The 19716-nt window shown below is 42.0% G+C and overlaps 1 protein-coding gene and 2 non-coding genes across 3 annotated transcripts in view; 1 reads left to right on the forward strand and 2 right to left on the reverse strand.

Annotated features, from left to right (window-relative positions):
* Positions 1-19716, forward strand: part of dab1a (DAB adaptor protein 1a) — a 229285-nt gene that overhangs the window by 189230 nt on the left and 20339 nt on the right. The window contains exons 19-23 of the mRNA XM_080196471.1: positions 9833-9995; positions 12435-12573; positions 12724-12865; positions 13391-13523; positions 17963-18160. Coding sequence (XP_080052597.1) covers positions 9833-9995; positions 12435-12573; positions 12724-12865; positions 13391-13523; positions 17963-18160 — 775 coding nt within the window. The remainder of the gene's footprint in view (positions 1-9832; positions 9996-12434; positions 12574-12723; positions 12866-13390; positions 13524-17962; positions 18161-19716) is intronic.
* Positions 11757-11955, reverse strand: LOC145348709 (U2 spliceosomal RNA). Its single transcript, XR_013887961.1, has one exon. It is a non-coding gene; the product is annotated as a U2 spliceosomal RNA (small nuclear RNA).
* LOC145348710 (U2 spliceosomal RNA) lies at positions 12083-12272 on the reverse strand. Its single transcript, XR_013887962.1, has one exon. It is a non-coding gene; the product is annotated as a U2 spliceosomal RNA (small nuclear RNA).

Below are 19716 nucleotides of genomic sequence, written 5' to 3' on the forward strand. Positions count from 1 at the left end.
TCTACATCATCCAAGATAAAGCTTTATTGGCTCCCCATCCAGAATCTTCAACCTTCACTCCTCTACCATTTGCCAGCATTGTGTTCCACCTACTAAATGCACTACAGAAACTCATCATGGTTTTCTTGACAACTTCTTGCAAACCCACTAATTCTACCAAATAGAAGGACAAGTGCAGCAGATGCATGGGAACACAAAAATCTGCAAGTTCCCCACCAAATCACCTACCATCCTGACTACATTGCTACTCCTTCAAGGTGCTGGGTCAAAATCCTGAAACTCCCATCCTAAAGGCCCTGTGGGTATTCCTACACCACATGGACTGTAGCAGGTCAAGATGATAGTTCACCACCATCTTCTCAAAGACAGTTGGGGATGGGCAATAAATGTTGACTTGGCCAATGATGCCCACATCCCATTAACAAGCAAAAAGAAATGATAATTTGCATTGAGGTGGTTAATTCTGTGTTAAGTATCACTTTGAATGGCTCGGAAGGCCCACTCTGGCATGGCATTATCTCCTACATTTACTGTAGAGAACAACAATGGGCTGAGAAGGTGCACAGTTCATTGGTACAATTCTGTTTTCCCTGAACTTTCTTCTTGGCCAGCTGAACTTTTTAAGTCTGTTCAGTTCTTGCAAAGCCCTTTCAAACTGCCAAACTCCAGAGGTTATGGCCAATATCAATTATCTGCCAGTAGTCAGTGCCAGTATCTGCTATCTTTATACCTTAGCTACAGGTGTCCTTGCAGCTGAGGTATGAATGCCCAGTGGACAAGACTTAGTTACCAGTTCATTGTAGGGAAGCACTTCGGGCAAGCAGTTTTATTCCATCTGATGACCTTGGCCAAGTTAGAACTGACATTATTGATTTAGCAATAAATGTATCCTGATGGAATTAGCACATTCCAGAACATTTTTGTTGAGGATCTGATCCTGCTAAGATTTTACCAAGGATGTGTCTGAGACCATGAAGGTAGAACATGTTCATGTTCAACCTTTTCTCCTGCCTTGTATATGTTGTTCAGGTCTCACCATTGTAGGGTAGTGTGCTGACGAAGCAAGCTTGTTAGATTCACAGTTTGGTACTCTCGGTGAGTTTGGTGAAGTGCTCATAACATCTTTCCATTACAGCTGCCTTATCAGTGATGAGGTCATTTCCATCAGCTGTAAGGATAGGAGCAAGTGTTGTGGAGGATAAGCAATCTTTAACATGGATCATGCCTTGCAGCCAAGTGTTGCAGCTCATCAACTTTGTGTTCCACCAGTCATTGTACACTCCTCTTAAAGCATACCGGAGTATGTAGTCAGCACTTCTATGGGCTTGATGCTTAGTTGCTGACTGTGGAGCTCATAGAAGATTTGCATGTATGTGTTTATTTCTATTTGAGAAGATGCAAGATGTTTTCCTCATTCTCAAAAAAAAATCTTAATGTTTACATATGCAGTATCCCAGCTACACTCAAGTCTTGAAATTCTGTTCTCAGAGCTGTTTCAATTCATTTCTGTCTCGCTTTGGAGAGAAAGATCAAACAAAATGCAGAGTGGTGTCAAGTTGTATAACAAGATCTGGGCAGCATAGTGGCACAGTGGTTAGCATTGCTGCTCACAGTGCCAAGGGCCCAGGTTTGATTCCTGGCTTGGGTCACTGTCTGTGTGGAGTTTGCACATTCTCCCCATATCTGTGTGGGTTTTCTCCAGGTGCCCCGGTTTCCTCTCACAATCCAAAGATGAGTTGGTTAGGTGCGTTGCCATGTTAAATTCTTCATCAGTGTACTCAAACAGGTGCCACAATGTGGCGACTAGGAGATTTTCACAGTAACTTCATTGCAGTGTGAATGTAAGCCTACTTGTGACTAATAAATTTATTTTATCAGACAATGTTCTTGGGGAGTTTGACACCCAGCTTTGGTTGTAACAATCATTTTATTTTGTTATGTGCTAAAAATAAGCCAAAACTAAGTATCAAATTAATTTATTTTTGAAATATAATGATATAAAGATCGATATATAAAGGTGGCTTGAAATGACCTTCAGGAACTGTTTTAATCCCTGCATAAATAAGAAAAATCAATTGAGCAAAGAGCAGCGCACAAACATTACAACACCAATAACTTACTCTGAAAGCTTAACTGTTGGTCGCTGTGCACGCTTTTTGGAATGTACTGAAAATATACAGGATCATGCTTCAATCAGTGAATTATATCTTGCTTTACGCTGCATTAAGCATTACACAGCCAAATAGTTACTGGTAAGTTTCTCGAACAAAAAGTTCAGTTGTTCAAAGTATTAGATAACTGGTAGGGCACAATACATTTGGATTCACGATCCTAACCTGAGAGAAGACTGGAGGTGGAGGCTGGGTGGTGGGGGTGGGGGGGTTGGGACGGCGGTGGGGGTGTGGGGGGGTTGGGGGGGTGGGAGTGGGGGTGTGGGGGGGTTGGTTGCAGGAGGAGGGGTGGTGGTTAAAAAGAAACAAACAAGGAAATGCATATGAGGTGCAGGCTGTAAAGGGAACGAGTTCCAATTAATATGGCTCTGTTTCTGTCTACCTTCCTGGTCACCACTGCCAAGCATTAGATGTGAAGAATGGGTTCTTGGCCAGGACATTGGAAGGTGGACGGTACCTGTGGGGACTACTGCACTCTAGCATTTGTCAGTACCTTCACCAAAACAGAGGAGAAAATATGACAGAGTGAAACTTCGTATGGTTGTCATGAAGAATTTAGCCATATTCCTCTGAAACTTGTTGCTTACTAACAGTGGCCAGAGTTCTCCGACCTCACCCACAGCTGGGATTCTCTGGTCCCGGTGCTGTGAATGGAGGTTTGACTGAGAACCAAATTCTCTGCTCTCACTGGCAGCCGTATTTTGTCAGTAAGATTTAAAATTGATTATATCCTTTTTGCAATATAGGCAATAATTGTGATGCATTTAAAATCAGTGTTCAGCAACTTGTCCTGAGAAATGCCAGGTGAGATTTTTCCACCCCACTGTGCTGGTTGAGTAACGAAATGGGGCAGGAAATGTGAGGTAGAGGTGAAAAATTGGGTTTGCATCCAATTTCTCACCTCTCCCGATATTGCTAGCTCTCTTCTGCCGGTGAAATCAACCTCATGCCTGAGAATGATAAGGGGCTCATTTCAGTATTAATGATGTCATGAATGAGCCCGGGACACTATTATCCAGACTATTTTACCTTTCCAACCTCGCCTGTGGAGGTCCTTACCAGCGAGCATCACAGGCGACCCCCACCAATGCCGACCAGATTTGATGACCTTGCCAGTGGAACTGGAGTCCATTGAAGCCCCCTTGGATGATCAGGCACAGGGCCAGACCATGCACATGGAAAGTGATGCATTTGATTCTGAGACTAAGGTCCTAAATCTTAATAAAGGAAACTACAACAGTATGAGGCTCAAGTTGGCTCTGATAGATTGGGAAACATTACTTAAAAGGATGTTAGTGGATAGACAATGGCAAATATTCAAGGAGCAGATGGGTGAACTGCAACAATTGTTTATTCCTGTCTGGCACAAAAGTAAAAAGAAAGGTGGCCAACAAGTGAAATTAGAGATACTATTAGATCCAAGGGAGAGACATACAAATTGATCCAGAGAAACAACAGACCTGAAGATTGGGAGCAGTTTACAATTATTATTACAAATAAGGAGGACCAAGAGACTAATGAAGAAGGGGAAAATGGAGTACAAGAGTAAGCTTACAGGGAACATAAAAATAGACCATAAAAATTTATATAGGTATGTGAGGAGAAAAAGATGGATGAAGACAAATGTGGGTCCCTTACAATCAGAAATGAGCGAATTTGTAGACTCGAACAGTTTCAGCACATTGGAGGGCAGCTAATATAACTTCACAATTCTAAAAGGGATTTTTGATTTAATTTAGTATTGTCACATGTATTAACATATAGTGAAAAATATTGTGACTTGCATGCTATACAGACAAAACATACCATTCATAGAGAAGGAAACAAAAGTGTGCAGAATATAGTGTTCCATCATAGTGCAGGTGTAGAAAAAGATCAACTTAATGTAAGTTCATTCAAAAGTTTGACACAGCAGAGAAGAAGCTGTTCTTGAGTTGGTTGGTACATGACCTCAGACTTTTTCCCAAAGAAAGAAGGTGGAAGAGAGAATGTCCAGGGCGCAAGGGGCCCTTAATTATGCTGGCTGCTTTGCTGAGGCAGCAGGAAATGTAGACAGAGTCAATGGATGGGAGGCTGGTTTGTGTGATGGTTTGGGCTGCATTCATGACCTTTTGTAGTTCCTTGTGATCTTGGGCAGAGCAAGAGCCATCTCAAGCAGAAAAATTGCTTTCCACGGTACGTCTGTAAAGGTTGGTGAGAGTCGTAGCTGACATGCCAAATTTCCTTAGTCTTTTGAGAAAGTAGAGGTGTTGATGGGCTTTCTTAGCTATAGTGTTGGCATGGGGGGACCATGACAGATTGTTGGTGATCTGGACACCTAAAAACTTGAAGCTCTTGACCCTTTCTACTTTGCCCCCATTGACGTAGACAGGGGCATGTTCTCCTTTATGCTTCCTGAAGTCGATGACAATCTCCTTCGTTTAGTTGACATTGAGAGAGAGATTATTGTTGCTGCACCAGTTCACCAGATTCTCTATCTCATTCCTGTACTCTGTTTCGCCATTGTTTGAGATTCGACCCACTACAGTGGTGTCATCAGCAAATTTGAAAATCGAATTGGAGGGGAATTTGGCTGCACAGTCATAGGTGTATAACGAGTATGGTAGGGGGCTGAGAACACAGCCTTGTGGAGCACCGGTGATAAGGATGATTGTGGAGAAGGTGTTGTTACCTATCCTTACTGATTGTGGACTGTGAGTTAGGAAGTTCAGGACCCAATCGCAGAGGGAGGTGCTGAGGCCCAGGAGTTTGGAGATCAGTTTTGTGGAAATAATAGTGTTGAAGGCTAAGCTATAGTCAATTAATAGAAGCCTGACATAGATGTCCTTGTGATCTAAGTGTTCCAGGGTTGAGTGCAGGGCCAGGGAAATGACATTTTTTTGTGAACCTGTTACAGCGGTAGGCGAATTTCAGTGGATCCAGATAGTCTGGGAGACTGGAATTGATTCGTGCCATGATTAGCCTTTCGAAGCACTTCATAATGATGGATGTCAGAGCCACCAGCCAATAGTCATTAAGGCACGCTGCTTGGTTTTTCTTGGGTACCGGGATGATAGTTGTCTTCTTGAAGCAGATAGGGTCCTCGGATTGTTGTAAAGAGAGGTTGAAGATGTCTGTGAATACCTCCACCAGCTGATCTGCGCAGGATCTGAGTGCATGTACGGGTACCTCAGACCTTACCATAGTTGGCAGGTGTCTGTGTGGCTAGCCTGGGACTCTATCTTGGTCTGTTATTGTCTTTTGGCATCTTTGATGGATCTCCTCAGATCATATCTGGCATTTTTGTATAGGTCAGTGTCGCCTGACTTGAATGCCTCAGACCTGGACTTCAGCAAGTAGTGGATATCCCTGTTCATCCATGGTTTCTGATTGGGAAACACGTGGATTTGCTGCTTTGGCATACAGTCTTGTACAGACTTACTAATTAAGTCAGTTACTGTCAAGGCGTACTCATTCAGACTAGTCGCAGAGTTTTTAAATACTGACCAGTCCACTGACTCCAAGCAGCCCTGTAGGAGATCATCTGATTCCTCAGACCAACATTGCATGACTCTTTTTGATGGATTCTTCTGCTTCAGTTTTTGCTTGTAAGCCAGAAGCAGGACCACAGCCTTGTGGTCTGATTTGCCAAAGTGTTGGCAATAGGCATGTTTGATATTTGTGTAGCAGTGGTCTCGGATGTTTGGGCCTCTGGTGGAGCAGGAGATGTGTTAGTGGTAACTTGGTAGTACGCTCTTGAGCTTGGCCTGATTGAAGTGCCTGGCTGTGATGAACAAGACCGCGGGATGTTTCATTTCAAGGTTATTTGTAGTGGTGTATATTTTGTCTAGGTAGAGACAAAATCCATCATCAAAGAAGAAATAGCAAGACACCTAGGAAAGAATAGTTTGATCAAGCAGACGCAGCACAGATTCGTGAAGGGGAAGTCGTGTTTAATGAATTTATTGGATTTCTATGAGGATGTGACTAGTGCAGTAGACAGAGGGGAACCGGTAGATGTGGTGTTTTTAGATTTCCAGAAGGCATTTGATAAGGTGCCTCACAAAAGGTTGCTGCAAAAGGTTAGGGTGCATGGAGTTGGGGATAAGGTGTTAGTGTGGATTGAGGATTGGTTGTCTAACAGGAAGCAGAGAGTTGGAATCAGTGGGTGCTATTCTGGTTGGCGGTTGGTGACTAGTGGAGTGCTACAAGGATCGGTGCTGGGGCCTCAACTATTTACCATTTACATAGATGATCTGGAGGAGGGGGCTGAGTGTAGGGTAACAAAACTTGCTGATGACATGAAGATGAGTATAAAAGCGAATTGCGTGGAAGTTGCGGAAAGTCTGCAGAGAGATCTGGATAGACTGAGTGAGTGGGCGAGGACCTGGCAGATGGAGTATAACGTTAGCAAATGTGAGGTTATCCGCTTTGGTAGAAATAATAGTAGGAGGGATTATTATTTAAAGGGCGAAAAGCTGCAGCATGCTACAGTGCAGAGGGACCTGGGGGTCCTTGTGCATGAATCACAAAAACCCAGTCTGCAGGTGCAGCAGGTGATCAAGAAGGCAAATGCAATGTTGGCCTTTATAGCGAGGGGGATAGAATATAAAAGTAGGGAAGTCTTGCTGCAACTGTACAGGGCACTGGTGAGGCCGCAACTGGAGTACTGTGTGCAGTTTTGGTCCCCGCATTGGCGAAAAGATATATTGGCCTTGGAGGGAGTACAGAGAAGGTTCACCAGGCTGATACTGGAGATGAGGGGGTTAGCTTATGAAGAGAGATTGAACAGACTGGGTCTGTACTCGTTGGAGTTTAGAAGGCTGAGGAGGGATCTTATAGAGATTTACAATATAATGAAGGGGCTAGGTCGGGTAGAGGTAGAGAGATTCTTCCCACTTAGAAAGAATAGCAGAACTAGAGGGCACAGCCTCAAAATAGGGTGGGGAGCAGTATAGAACAGAGTTGAGGAGGAACTTCTTCACTCAGAGGGTGGTGAATCTCTGGAATTCCCTGCCCATTGAAGTGGTGGAGGCTACCTCGCTGAATATACTTAAGTCACGGGTAGATAGATTTCTGATAGACAAGGGAATTAGGGGTTATGGGGAGAACGTGGGAAAGTGGAACTGATCCACTTCAGATCAGCAATGATCTTATTGAATGGCAGGGCAGACTCGAAGGGCTAGATGGCCTACTCCTGCTCCTATTTCTTATGTTCTTATTATGTTCAAAACAGGGAATTATAGACCTGTCATCCTGACATCAGTAATGGGGAAAATTCTAGAATCCATTATCAAAGATTTCATAGCAAAACACTTGGAAAACTGTGGTAGGATTGGACAGAGTCAGCATGGATCTCTGAAAGGGAAATCATGCTTGACAAAAGTAATGGAACTCTTCAAGGATGTAACTAGTAGAGTTGATGAAGGGGAACCAGTGAATATTGTTAATTTAGGCTTTCAGAAGGCTTTCAACAAAGTCCCACTTAAGAGCACATGGGATTGAGGGGGTGTATGTAGATAGATAGAAAACCAGTTGACAGACAGGAAACAAAGAGTAGAAATAAATGACAGGCATTGACTAGAGGATTATCGCAGAGATCAGTGCTGGGCCCCAGCTATTCACTATACATATATATTAATGATTGAATGTTGGTACTGTATGTAATGGGAGGGATTTTCTGCCTCACTTGTCCTGAAATTGTTAAATCACACCTGAGATCAACAGACCTTTTCATTGTCTGCCCCTCACCAGCTCTGATTCACGTTGCAGGTGAGGGAGTAAAATTCCAACCAATATCTCCAAATTTGCAGATGACCCAAAGGCAGGGTGAGAGGGTAAGCTGTGAGGAGGATGCAAAAATCTATGATTTGGACAAGTTGGGTGAGTAGACAAATGAACGGCAGATGCAGTAAAATATGGATAAATGTGAGGCTACCCACTTCAGTAGCAAAAAACAGGGAGGCAGATTACCATCTGAATGGTCATAGATTAGGAGAGGGGAACATGCAACAAGACCCAGCTGTCCTCATACACCAGTTGCTGAAGGTAAGCATGCAAGTGCAGCGGGCAGCAAAAAAGGCAAATTGTATGTTGGCCTTCATAGATAGAGGATTTGAGTACAGGAGTAAGGATGTCTTGACGCAATTATGCAGGGCCTTAGTGAAGCCATACCTGGAATGTTGTGTTCTGTTTTAGTCTCCTGATCTGAGGAAGGATCTTCTTGCTCTGGAGGGAGCGCAGCAAAGGTTTACCAGACTGATCCCTGGGATGACAGGACTGACATTTGAGGAGAGATTGAGTCAGTTAGGATTGTATTCGCTGGAATTCAGAAGAGAGAAGATCTCATAGAAACCTAAAAAATTCTAACAGGACTAGGCAGGGTAAATGCAAAAAGGATGTACCTTAGTGGTGATGTCCAGAACCAGGGGTCACAGTCTGAGAATACAGGCTAGACAGAGATGAAGAGAAATCTCTTCAGCCAGAGAGTGGTCAGGCTGTGAAATTCACTACCACAGAAAGTAGTTGAGGCCAAAACGTTAAATGTTTTCAAGGAGCAGTTAGAATAGCACTTGAGGTGAAGAGGATCAAAGGAATGGTGAGAAGGTGGGATCAGGCTATTAAGTTAAATGATCAACCTTGATCATAATGAATGGCGGAGCAAGCTCGAGGCTGAATGGCTTCCTCCTTCTTCTATTTTCTAATTTTGATATTTCTAAAGCCAATCTGTTTGCAAGCTTTGGTGTCATCTTTAACCCCAGAGCTTCTGACCTCATATTTGTATCATTGCCAAGACTGTCTTTCTCCACCTCTTTAGCATTTCCTGACTAACCCACCCCCGCCCTCCCCCCCCATCTTAGCTCATCAGCTGCTGAAACCCTCATTCAGATCTTCTTTACTGCTCCACTTGATTATTCAAATGCATTGCCAGCCTGGTCTCATGCATTCGATTCTCCGTCAATTTGAGGTCATCCAAAACTGTGCTGCCCACATCACAACACACACCAAGCCCTGTTCACCTATCATTCCTATGTTCACTACACTGCATTGGTTCCTAGTCAAGCATAGTCTTGATTTTAAATTTCCCATCCTTGTTTTCAGATCCTTCTATGGCTTCACTCCTCCCTATCACTGTCCCTGTCAACTCCTCCAGATCACAACCCTTTGAGATGCCTGCCAGTTTTGAGCTCTTAACCATCCCCTATTTTAATCACTTCACTTTTGATTGCTACACCATCAGGCCCCAAGCTCTGTAGTTCCATCCCTACACCTCTCTGCCTCTCTAACTTGCTTTCCTCCTTCAAGATTCTCCTTAAAACCAACCTTTTTAATCAAGCTTTTAATAATCTGACCTAGTTAATAACGTATAGAACCATAGAGTCATACAGCATGGTACCAGGCCCTTTGGCCCAACTTGTCCATGCTGCCCTTTTTTTTAAATCCCTAAGCTAAGCTAAACTTCTTATGTATCTCAGTGTCACATTTTGTTTTATCCTGCTGCTGTGAAGTTCTTCAGGACATTTTGTGATGATAATAGTGCTTGATACATTGAAGTTGTTGTTATTTACGGAAACTTGTTAAAAATGTGCAGCAAAATATATTTAAACCAGATGTGGGACCATGAAAAGAACATTTTGTCAATATCATCTTCCAAATTTATTCTAATCTTCATCTGATTTCAGCAGAGAGATTCTTGCAGAATCAAATGATCAATCAAATGTAGTAAACATTAACAAAGTGGGAGGACATTGGAAAAGATCATTGAGGAATCCCTCGCAGCCCATTGATTGCGTTCATTCTTCTTGGTCATCATGGAGCATTTGTGATCCTTGCCAGAATAAACGTGTAAGTACAGCTATGAAAATCAGTACAAATAAGAGGTCTGTATAATCTGACTCTCTTGAGCATTTCGGAAGGAATGAAAAATAAAAACATTCTGCACTGGATATGGGATCACTCTCCATAATTGTGAAAGATTCACCACAGATGTCCAAAGGCATGCCTGAAACAAGCATGCAGTTCTTTGCACAAGAACGTAAGAGAGCTAATCATAGGTTTGAGTTCCCTTTACAAAATTAGATTGCTCGTGACATGCTGTGGTCATATTTTTCAGTGTTTAAAGGGACTGCATCAGACTGGCACTGGAAAAACATTATGTTTTACTCACCTCATGTTGAATCATGAGTAGCAAAAGCTCATCTTCTAACTCAACATGAAATCCACAGAGGCTTCTTTGTGCATTTCCTCATTACCTCAATCCTTCCCAGATTCTCTGAGCAACTGCAGCTGCCATCCACAGCTGAGAATCTTAGTATTCCCCCAGACCAGCAAATTATCTTGAGGATTGAAAGTGATATTTGCAGCTTCATCAGTAACAATAATTAAGGCTGACCCACATTGTCCTGCTACTCTTGTCATTGGAAAATCCCCAATTTCCAGCCCTCTGTGCCAACTCAATGAAAAACGTGGTGCAATATCATAGAAAACCTACAGTGCAGAAGGAGGCCATTTGGCCCATCAAGTCTGCAACAACTCTTTCACAGTTCATTCTACCCATACTCTAACCACATGTATTTACCCTAAACTACACAGCTTCGGCACAGCAATTTAGCATGCTCAATCCATTTGACCTGCACATCTTCGGACTGTGGCAGGAAGCGGAACTATCTGGAAGGAATCCACACAGACATGGGGCGTACATGTAAACTCTACAAGACAGTCACGCAAGGCTGTAATTGAATCCATGTCCCTGGCACTATGAGGCAGCAGTGCTATCCACTGTGCCACCATGCTGCCCAATAGTAGTTAGTGGGATGTAAACATATAGGTCATGAAAAGTTGTTTTGAATGTGATGAACACAATAATATCGAGGGGAGACACCACAGTTGACTTCACTATCCTCAAGCTGGGAAGAAACAAAATAATGAGAAGTGCAATTAAGAAACAAAATTGGGGAGAAAAATGAAGTGTCTACTATGTATAGCAATGCATAGGCCAGAATTCTCCAATTTCACCTGTAGCTGGGATTCTTCAGTCCCAGTGCAGTGAATCGAGTTTTGGCTGAGCACCAAATTCTCTGTTCTTGCTGACAGCAGTGGTAGGGTAAACGAGATAAGAGGATCTTGATTACAGTTTGAAATTTTACCGATAATTGTACCAACCTTTCAAGTGGAAAACAAGACTGTTTTTTCAAATTTATATCCAATCAAAAACCAAATTGGTTCAATCAAATTCCCAACAAGAGAGACATTACAGATCCAAGCTGACATGAGAGTCTCCAATTTTCCTGTCTTGGGCTCAATTAACAAGATGCAAGCTGATAGGAGCAGGCATTCCACCCTCTCCGTGCTTGATCTGAGCTTCTTCTTGCTAAAAGACCTCGATGGCATTTTTAAAAATTGCTTTGAATAAAGCCTCAGTGTAACCTCATTGACTTCTATCAAGTATAGGATGAAATTTCTACACTTGATCTTAGCCAAAAGGCTAGACTGTTTTTATTTGTTTATATCCAATTCAATCCAATCAAAGTCCAATTCAAAGTCTCAACAAGTGAGACATTCCAGATCCAAGCTGACATGACAGGCTTATCACTTCCTCTCTTGGGCTTGATCTACATGATCCAAACTGATTGGAGCAGGCATTGCACATCCTCCAAGGCTTGATCTCATTTGCATCTTAGCCAAAAGGCCAAGATGCTGCTTTTAAAAATTGCTTTAAATGAAGCTACAATGTAACCTCATGACTTCAAACGAGTACAGCATGTTAATACTACACTTGATCTTAGCTAAAATGCTGAGAAGCGATGGCTAGACTGTTTTTTTTAAATCCAATTCAATCAAATCAAGTCCAATTCAGAGTCTCAACAAGTTGAGACATTTCTGATTCAAACTGACAAGACAAGGCTCTCACCTTTTGTTTTGGGCTTGGTCTACATGATTCAAGCTGATTGGAGTAGGCATTGCATCTTTTCCAAGTTTGATCTCATTTGTATCTTAGCCAAAAGGCTGAGATGCTGCTTTTAAAAATTGCTTTAAATGAAGCTAAAGTGTAACCTAATGACTTGAAACAAGTACAGCATGTTGATACTACACTTGATCTTAGCCAAAGGGCCAAGAAGCAATGGCTAGACTGTTACTCAATCCTTTCCCGATTGCCATGAAATAACATTGAAACTAGTGATGCAGACTCAAAGGAGCACCGGCATGTTGCCCCATTACATTTCAACTAGCCATGAATTATCAAACCTACTTCTTGTTCAGTGTTTGCCACCTCAATTTCTATAGTACAGGTATGCAAGACTTGAAGTACCATCTCAGTTTGGTGGCGCATCATGTGAGTCTTTTGACAGAGAAGAGGAGTCATGCTCAGCAGGTGCCTGCAGAACCAGGAATTTGTGCGAGGGTTTTGTATGTGCGGACACAGGTAATGATTGTATTCAATAAAATGTAATCCAACCATTGTGGAAGAACTGAATCTTCACTTAACATCATAACGTTTATCAGCAACCAATTTCTGCAAAGTGCTGAAAAATGATTAATGGAACATGTATTTTTGTGGCGGGTGTTTTTTAAGGTCGCTGTGTTGGCCGCAGACTCCTTTGCAATGAAGACGATGACTGTGGAGATCAGTCTGACGAGAAAGGATGCAGGAGAGTTAGTAATGCATGTTCCAGGGAGACTGAGCAGTATTGGGCCGTGCAACATATTGGAAGTGGGTACGTATCATCCGTTCAGTCCAGATCTACTGGCACTTCAATACAGCACTATAAATGTGGATACTATTGATTCTAGATCAGCGATATTCATAATACAAATTACAAGAAACCTGAAAGAGGAAGTGGGGTTTTGGGTTAATGTCGCATCCAAAAGGCACTACAGTAGTGTGGCACTCCTTTGATATTATACTGAGATGAGGTTAATAAGGAATTCAAAGTGAAACAAAGCTTGAATTTTAAATGGTCACAGACTTTCAAGGGAGAAATGGTTGATGGTATTAGAGCGATGCCTGTTTTGAAGTTCTGGGAAAGAATGGGTAGGGTCAAAGACTGTGATGAATTATGAGCATACACAGTCGTAGATAATGCAGAAGAGAGAAGAATCTAGGGCAAAATATTTGGTGCCTAGGATGAATGAAAGAAGAAACAAGAGCAAAATATCAACACCATAAAGAAAAGTTCACCAGCAGTGTGCACGGGTGAATTAAATTTGTGTTTTAATTCATCGTTTTCATATATTTATAGATATAACATTTTAACTGAGACTCTGGAGGGAGCAGTTCTCGACAACAGATATTATGGAGGAAGCTGTGCACCATATTATATGAATAATGTAAGATTCAGAAAACCATACAATTTAGAATTCTACAGCCCTGAGGTAAATACACGCAGTGAGGACAATCTATAATTTTCTTTTTATATGAAAAGAGTTTTATTACTGCAGATTCTGTATTTTTTTCAATATTTTGTTCAGCTTGGTAAATAAAAACAACTTACATTTCTATATAATTTTTTAACGTAAAAAGAAATGTTCACTCACCACCAAGCCACAGAAGGAACTCTTAAAACTGTGTGGAATTGTGTTTTAAGAAGTTACTTAAAGGAGAAGAGAAAGATAAAGGGACAGAAAGACTGACAGAGGAATTCCAGAACCTAGACCCCAAGCAGCTGACACGGACAGCAATGAAGTGATTCAAATTAGGGATGACCAAGAGGCCAGAATTGGGGGAGCAGTGAGATTTTGTAGAGTTGTAGAGTCTCTAGAGGAGGTTAAAGAGAGGATAGATCATGGAAGGACTTGAAAACAAGGGTAAGAGTTTTAAAATTGAGGTATTGCTGAATCCCAAGCCAGCTAGAGAAGGAAATCTGTCATGATTCCAGAACCACAGCAATGTGGTTGACTGCCTAATGCCCTCAAGAATGGGCAATAAGTGCTGTCCCAGCCAACAATGCCCACATCCCATGAACAAAAAAAAAAAACCCTGCACTTCTCGAAATCTGGACTCTTTGGCTCACTGCAAAATCAGAAAATCCCACCTGAGCTCAACAGACTTTTGCATGGTCCATATCCCAACCGTTACGTTTCCCATGGCAGACAGGATGGAAAATTCTATGCTTGATCTTCACCAATTTTAAGTGTTTCACCATTGGTGGCTGTGCCTTCAGTTGCTTAGGCCCTAAGCTCTGGGATATCCTTCCTACAACTCTCTATCCTGTTTTCATTCATCATTACATGCCTTAAAATCTATTTGACCAAGCTTTCTCTCTCTGACCTAATTTTTTCTTACATGGATTGGTATCATATTTTTCTCCTGTGATTCACTGTGGGATGTTTTATGTTATTAAAAGTGCGATATAAATATAATTGGCAGTTATTGTTGTATTTATTCATACATAGAAAATGGCTGTTTCTGTCAAGGCCAGTATTTATTGTCCATCCACAATTGTTTTTCAGAAGGTGACAGTAGGTTGGCGCAGTCCACATCCAATGCAGCTCCATGCACATTGGATGTCTCCATTGACACAATGGCTTAAATGTCCTGTCAAAATTCTTCTTAATATAAAGTATCCAATGTTATTTGTTAAGTCCTTAGTTTAAATCATGAAATAAAAGGCCACTCTTATGTTCCATATTCCAAGACTTAACTATAATCTTTGCAAGTTCCTTCTGTCCTGTATCAAACAGGCTTTTGCTTCATTTTCCCTTAATCAATTTCATAGGTCCCTTGAATAAATACCATCCTCAGGCTTCAAGCTTATTTTAAGTAACCTTAATTGTGTTGCCTGTTATCAGTTGTTCATGTTCAGGATGTAAGGCCTATCAAATCTGTTGATAAGCCATTCATCAGTCGAAGGGCCCGATTTTACCATTTTGATTCTAAGCGTTGAATCTGGGCACAATTCAGATCCAACTTGGAAATCTGTTCTCAGGCGCTCCTATACGCACTTAGCTTGAAAAAAAAAAGTGCTGTGGGCGGGGCTTATCACACCTGAAACAATTGGAGCTTTGAACAGCGCATGCGCACTGAAATTAAAGTTTGAAAAATGCTCCCCTGTCACATCGCTCCTGGCCACAAAAAAACAGATGAAGTGGCCCAGGAGCTAAAAGCGGGAGCGATGGCTCCTACAGACATTGCCTCACCACCCTCCCCCCACAAACATAACTATCCCCCTTATCCACCCATCCCCCCCGCTACCCAAACCAATCGTGACTCTGCCTGCTTTCCCCCCACCGATCACCCGCAGAATGGCAGCAGTCCTTTCTGCCCCTACCACCCCCACCCCAGTTTCCCCACCCCCACCAGAGAATGATCAGGCTCCCCCCCCCCCCACCCCACCCCACCAGATAACAATCTGGCCTCATCCTGCCCCCTTCCCCCAACCAGGCAACAATCTGGCCTCCCTCTGCCCGCCGCCACCGCCCCCCCCACCCCACCCACCAGACAGCAATATGCCCTCCCTCCGCCCTCGCCATCTTCCCCCTTTCCCCACCAGACAACAATCTGGCCTCCCTCCTTCCCCCTACCATCTACCAGAGAACAATCTGTCCTCCTTTACCACACCCCCCACCCCCACACCAGAGATTCATCTGACCCACCTATTCCCCTCAATCTGCCCCCCAGAAAATGATCGGGCCTCCCTTCTCCCACACCCCTCCTCACCAGAGAACGATCTGACCCACCTCTCCCACCCACCCCCCTACCGGATTCAGAGAGCCACTGGAAGCTTTGAACTTACCTTTTCAGAAGGTGGAATGCTCAAAACAGACCTTTGCTGAGCATGTCTGTTTCACTCCGAATCTGTATGTACGAATATGATGGTAAAGGGGGAAATGCTGATAAAGTTGGGCGGGCAGCCTATTAATTCAATTTAAATGCATGTTTTGGGCATGAATCGGATCGTGGCCATTTTCGGCGCTTGGAAAGGTGGGCATCTGCATGGATGCAGGCGCGGATCGTGTTAATGGCCTCATGTCTGACTTTCGGACTTCTGTGCCCGAAAACGGGCGTGACGCAATAATAAAATTGGGCCCTAAGTGTTCTGTTTCCTTATCAGACTATTAAACCATTGAATGGTTTATTAAATAGACTTCTAGTCCACTCCACACACTTATTAACTTTCACCTACAAGCAAGCATCTTAATTAAACAAAGTTCACTGAAAACTGTCATGTTATCCAATTGTTCTCCACTCTGGCCGATGCCTTATCTATTGACTTGGTGTAGACGTGGTTTTAATTTCTAACACTTTCAATCTTTACTTTTAATTGTATCCAGAGACTATTTCAAACTTTCTGCGTCTCTCCCTGGAGGGTTTAACGTAGAATATTACAGCGCAGTACAGGCCCTTCGGCTCTTGATGTTGCGTGACCTGTGAATCAATCTAAAACTCATCTAACCTACACTATTCCAATAGCATCCATAGGTTTATCCAATGTTTCTTGGTTTTGAAGTGGAACTTTACAGCCACAGTATCAGCTGAGGTCATTTGGATGGCCATGTTTTTGCTGGCACTTTACTAATCCAAAATTCTATTGGCACACTGGCAACTTTACTAGACTGGCTCCAGTAATGTGGTCTTATAGTTACATGAATAGACTGGGAAATCTGGGCTGTTCTCCTTGGAGCTGAGTAAAAGGAGATTTGACAGAGGGTTTAGATAAGGGTTTAGATTAAGGGTTTAGATTAAGATTTAGTTTTTAAATTAAGTTTTAGATTAAGGGTTTAGATAGAATAACGTTTCTAATGACTATGAGGTCAATAAGCAGATGGCACAGATTTAAGTTGATTGCCACAGACCCGGAGGTGACATGAGGAAAATCCTTACACAACTAATGGTTGGGATTTGAAGAATACTGCCTGGTATTGGATGGTGAATACTAATTCAATAGCAGCCTTCAAAATGTGGAGATGCCGGCATTGGACTGGAATGGGCACAGTAAGAAGTCTCACAACACCAGGTTAAAGTCCAACAGGTTTATTTGGAATCACGAGCTTTCGAAGCGCTGCTCCTTCATCAGGTCAGTCACCTGTTGGACTTTAACCTGGTGTTATGAAACTTTTAACTGAGCCTTCAAAATGGGATTAGATCAAAAACTTAATGGAAAAATATGCAGCAAAATAGGGAAAAAGCAGAGGAAAGGGGTGCCACTAAGCAGATTGTTCTTTGAAAGGCCAATGCTGAGCTAATGGGCCGAATGGTCCCCATCAATGTTGTATGATTAGTGGTAGCTGTGTATCTTCATCTGCTTTAAAATATGCATTCTGCCTCAACCAGCATCTGTGGCAAGTATTTCCAGCTCCAACAATGTTAAGGAGCTGTAACTTGATTACATCAGCAATGTGTTCCATGAATGATTTGACAAGAATACTAAAGTACTAATGTACCCTGGCTAATGAAGGTATCACTGCTAATGTCAAGGAAACTGCTAATGCTACAGAGATTGATTTACATCCTGGAGTGAAACCGTGATACCTCTGAACTTTCATTTTCCATGAAGTAATCATTACATAGTTTTATATACCAAACTGATTGCAAAAGAGTAAAAGCACATTGAAAGTATTTCCTCCAACATCACATAAAATGTGACTGTTACAAGTCATAAATAATATTTAAATTTATCTTTATGTATTCAGGAATCATGAAAATATTTCATTTTATGGAACACTTTATGGCTATTATTCGAATACTTTGACTAGTTCAGTATCATCCAAATCATTAATTTGTCAGTGATGTATGTATCTATTTCTGTATTTTTATGTACATGAATCATTTTCAAAATAGTTAATTTCCTAGTAATGTATTCTTTTCATTGCAGACTGAAGGAAGATTTGAACTGTCCTTGACTGAGCATGAATCATTTTCAAATTTTACACACGGCAGATTTGCATCTAAGAATAAAAATTTTGGCTTTAGTTTTGGAGTTAGCTTCCCAAAAGTTTTTGAAATTGGAGTCAGTTACAATAGTAATAATTTCAGGAAAATGATGCAAAAGCTCCTAAAAAACTCTGCATCAGTAAGTATGCGACAATAGTATATTTTAAATGATTATTGATCTTGACCTTCACAATTTCTTTATACCAAATTGATTAAGAACTGAAAGTTCATAATAAGAGTTCTTCCGGCAGTTTAGTAAGCTTAATGCGTGGCCCAAGATGGATGATTTTAGTTGGTGTAGCAATGGAGGCACTATGATTGACTTCACTTCACCTGAACTAAAGATGAGAAGCATCCACCTTTCTCCAGTATAATCGTATCCAGTGACTACTCCCCTATTCTCCTGGAGGGTGCATACATATGAATGCTGACGAGAACTAGATCAGGCACATCTGGCCCCCATGTTATGATTGCATTGCTCACACATGAACTGGAATCAGACAGTGATCACAACCTAGAGAGCTGTGCCTAGTTTAAGTAATCACATTCAGCAGACAGAAAGAGAGGGGAATTAATTGTCAAATTTATTCAGCAATTGTTTCATTATATTTTAGTTAAATATGTTTCCTTCGAACAAAGGTTGATATGGGTGGCATTTTACATTTTCAAATTGTAATGAACAGTAACAATGAGAAATCACAAGCCACACTGCTGTATGGAGGGAGATCTGGGATTTTGATCTACTGGCAATGAAGAAATAGCAAAACAAATCTATGTCAGAATGGCGATGTGTGACTTGGAGGGGAATTTGGAATTGATGATGTCTTCATGTACTTGCTCCCTGTCATCTTTCCAGAGGATAGAGGTCATTGGTTTAAAAAATGTTGTTAAAGAAGCATTGCTGAAGATAGCAAACATATTAATCTAAAAGTGAAGAGAATGAGCTTTTAAGATAGTGGATGTGGTGCCAGTAAATCAGGTTGCTTTGTCCTGGACAATGTCAAGTTTCTCAACTGTTGTTGGAGCTGCACTAAACCAAACAAGTGGAGGGCATTCAATCACACTTTCGATTTGTGCCTTATTGAGGGTGGACAGGCTTTAGGGAGTCAGGAAATGTATCACTTGCCCCACAAAACCCAACCCCTGACCTGCTGTTAAATCCAAAGTATTAAAGTGGCATGTCTCGTAAAGTATCTGGTCAATGGTAATCCATGGGATGTGGATGGTGAGGGAATTTCATGATGGCATTGTCATTGAATGACACAATGATCACCGGAATTCTACCAATCCACCCACCACGGGAATCGGAGAGGGACAGACAGTGGGAAGGTCTGTTGACCTCTGGTGGGATTTTCTGATCTTGGGTCGAATGAGGCCATAGAATCCCACCTGATACATTTAAACTCTCTCTTGTTGGAGATGGTCATTTTCTGACATTGTGTGGTGCATTATTACTTATAACTTACCAACCCAAGCTTTAGAATCCCCACAGTGCAGAATGTGGCCATTCAGCCCATTGTGTTTGCACCAACAACAATCCCACCTAAGCCCTATCCCAGTAACCCCACTTATTTACCATACTAATCCCTCTAACCTACATATCCAGGGACACTAAGGGGCAATTTATCATGGCCAATGCACCTAACCTGTACATCTTTGGACTGTGGGAGGAAACCAGAGCACCCGGAGGAACCC

This window comes from Carcharhinus amblyrhynchos, chromosome 9 (assembly GCF_965287045.1).
Source record: "Carcharhinus amblyrhynchos chromosome 9, sCarAmb.v2.hapA, whole genome shotgun sequence".
NCBI lineage: Eukaryota > Metazoa > Chordata > Chondrichthyes > Carcharhiniformes > Carcharhinidae > Carcharhinus > Carcharhinus amblyrhynchos.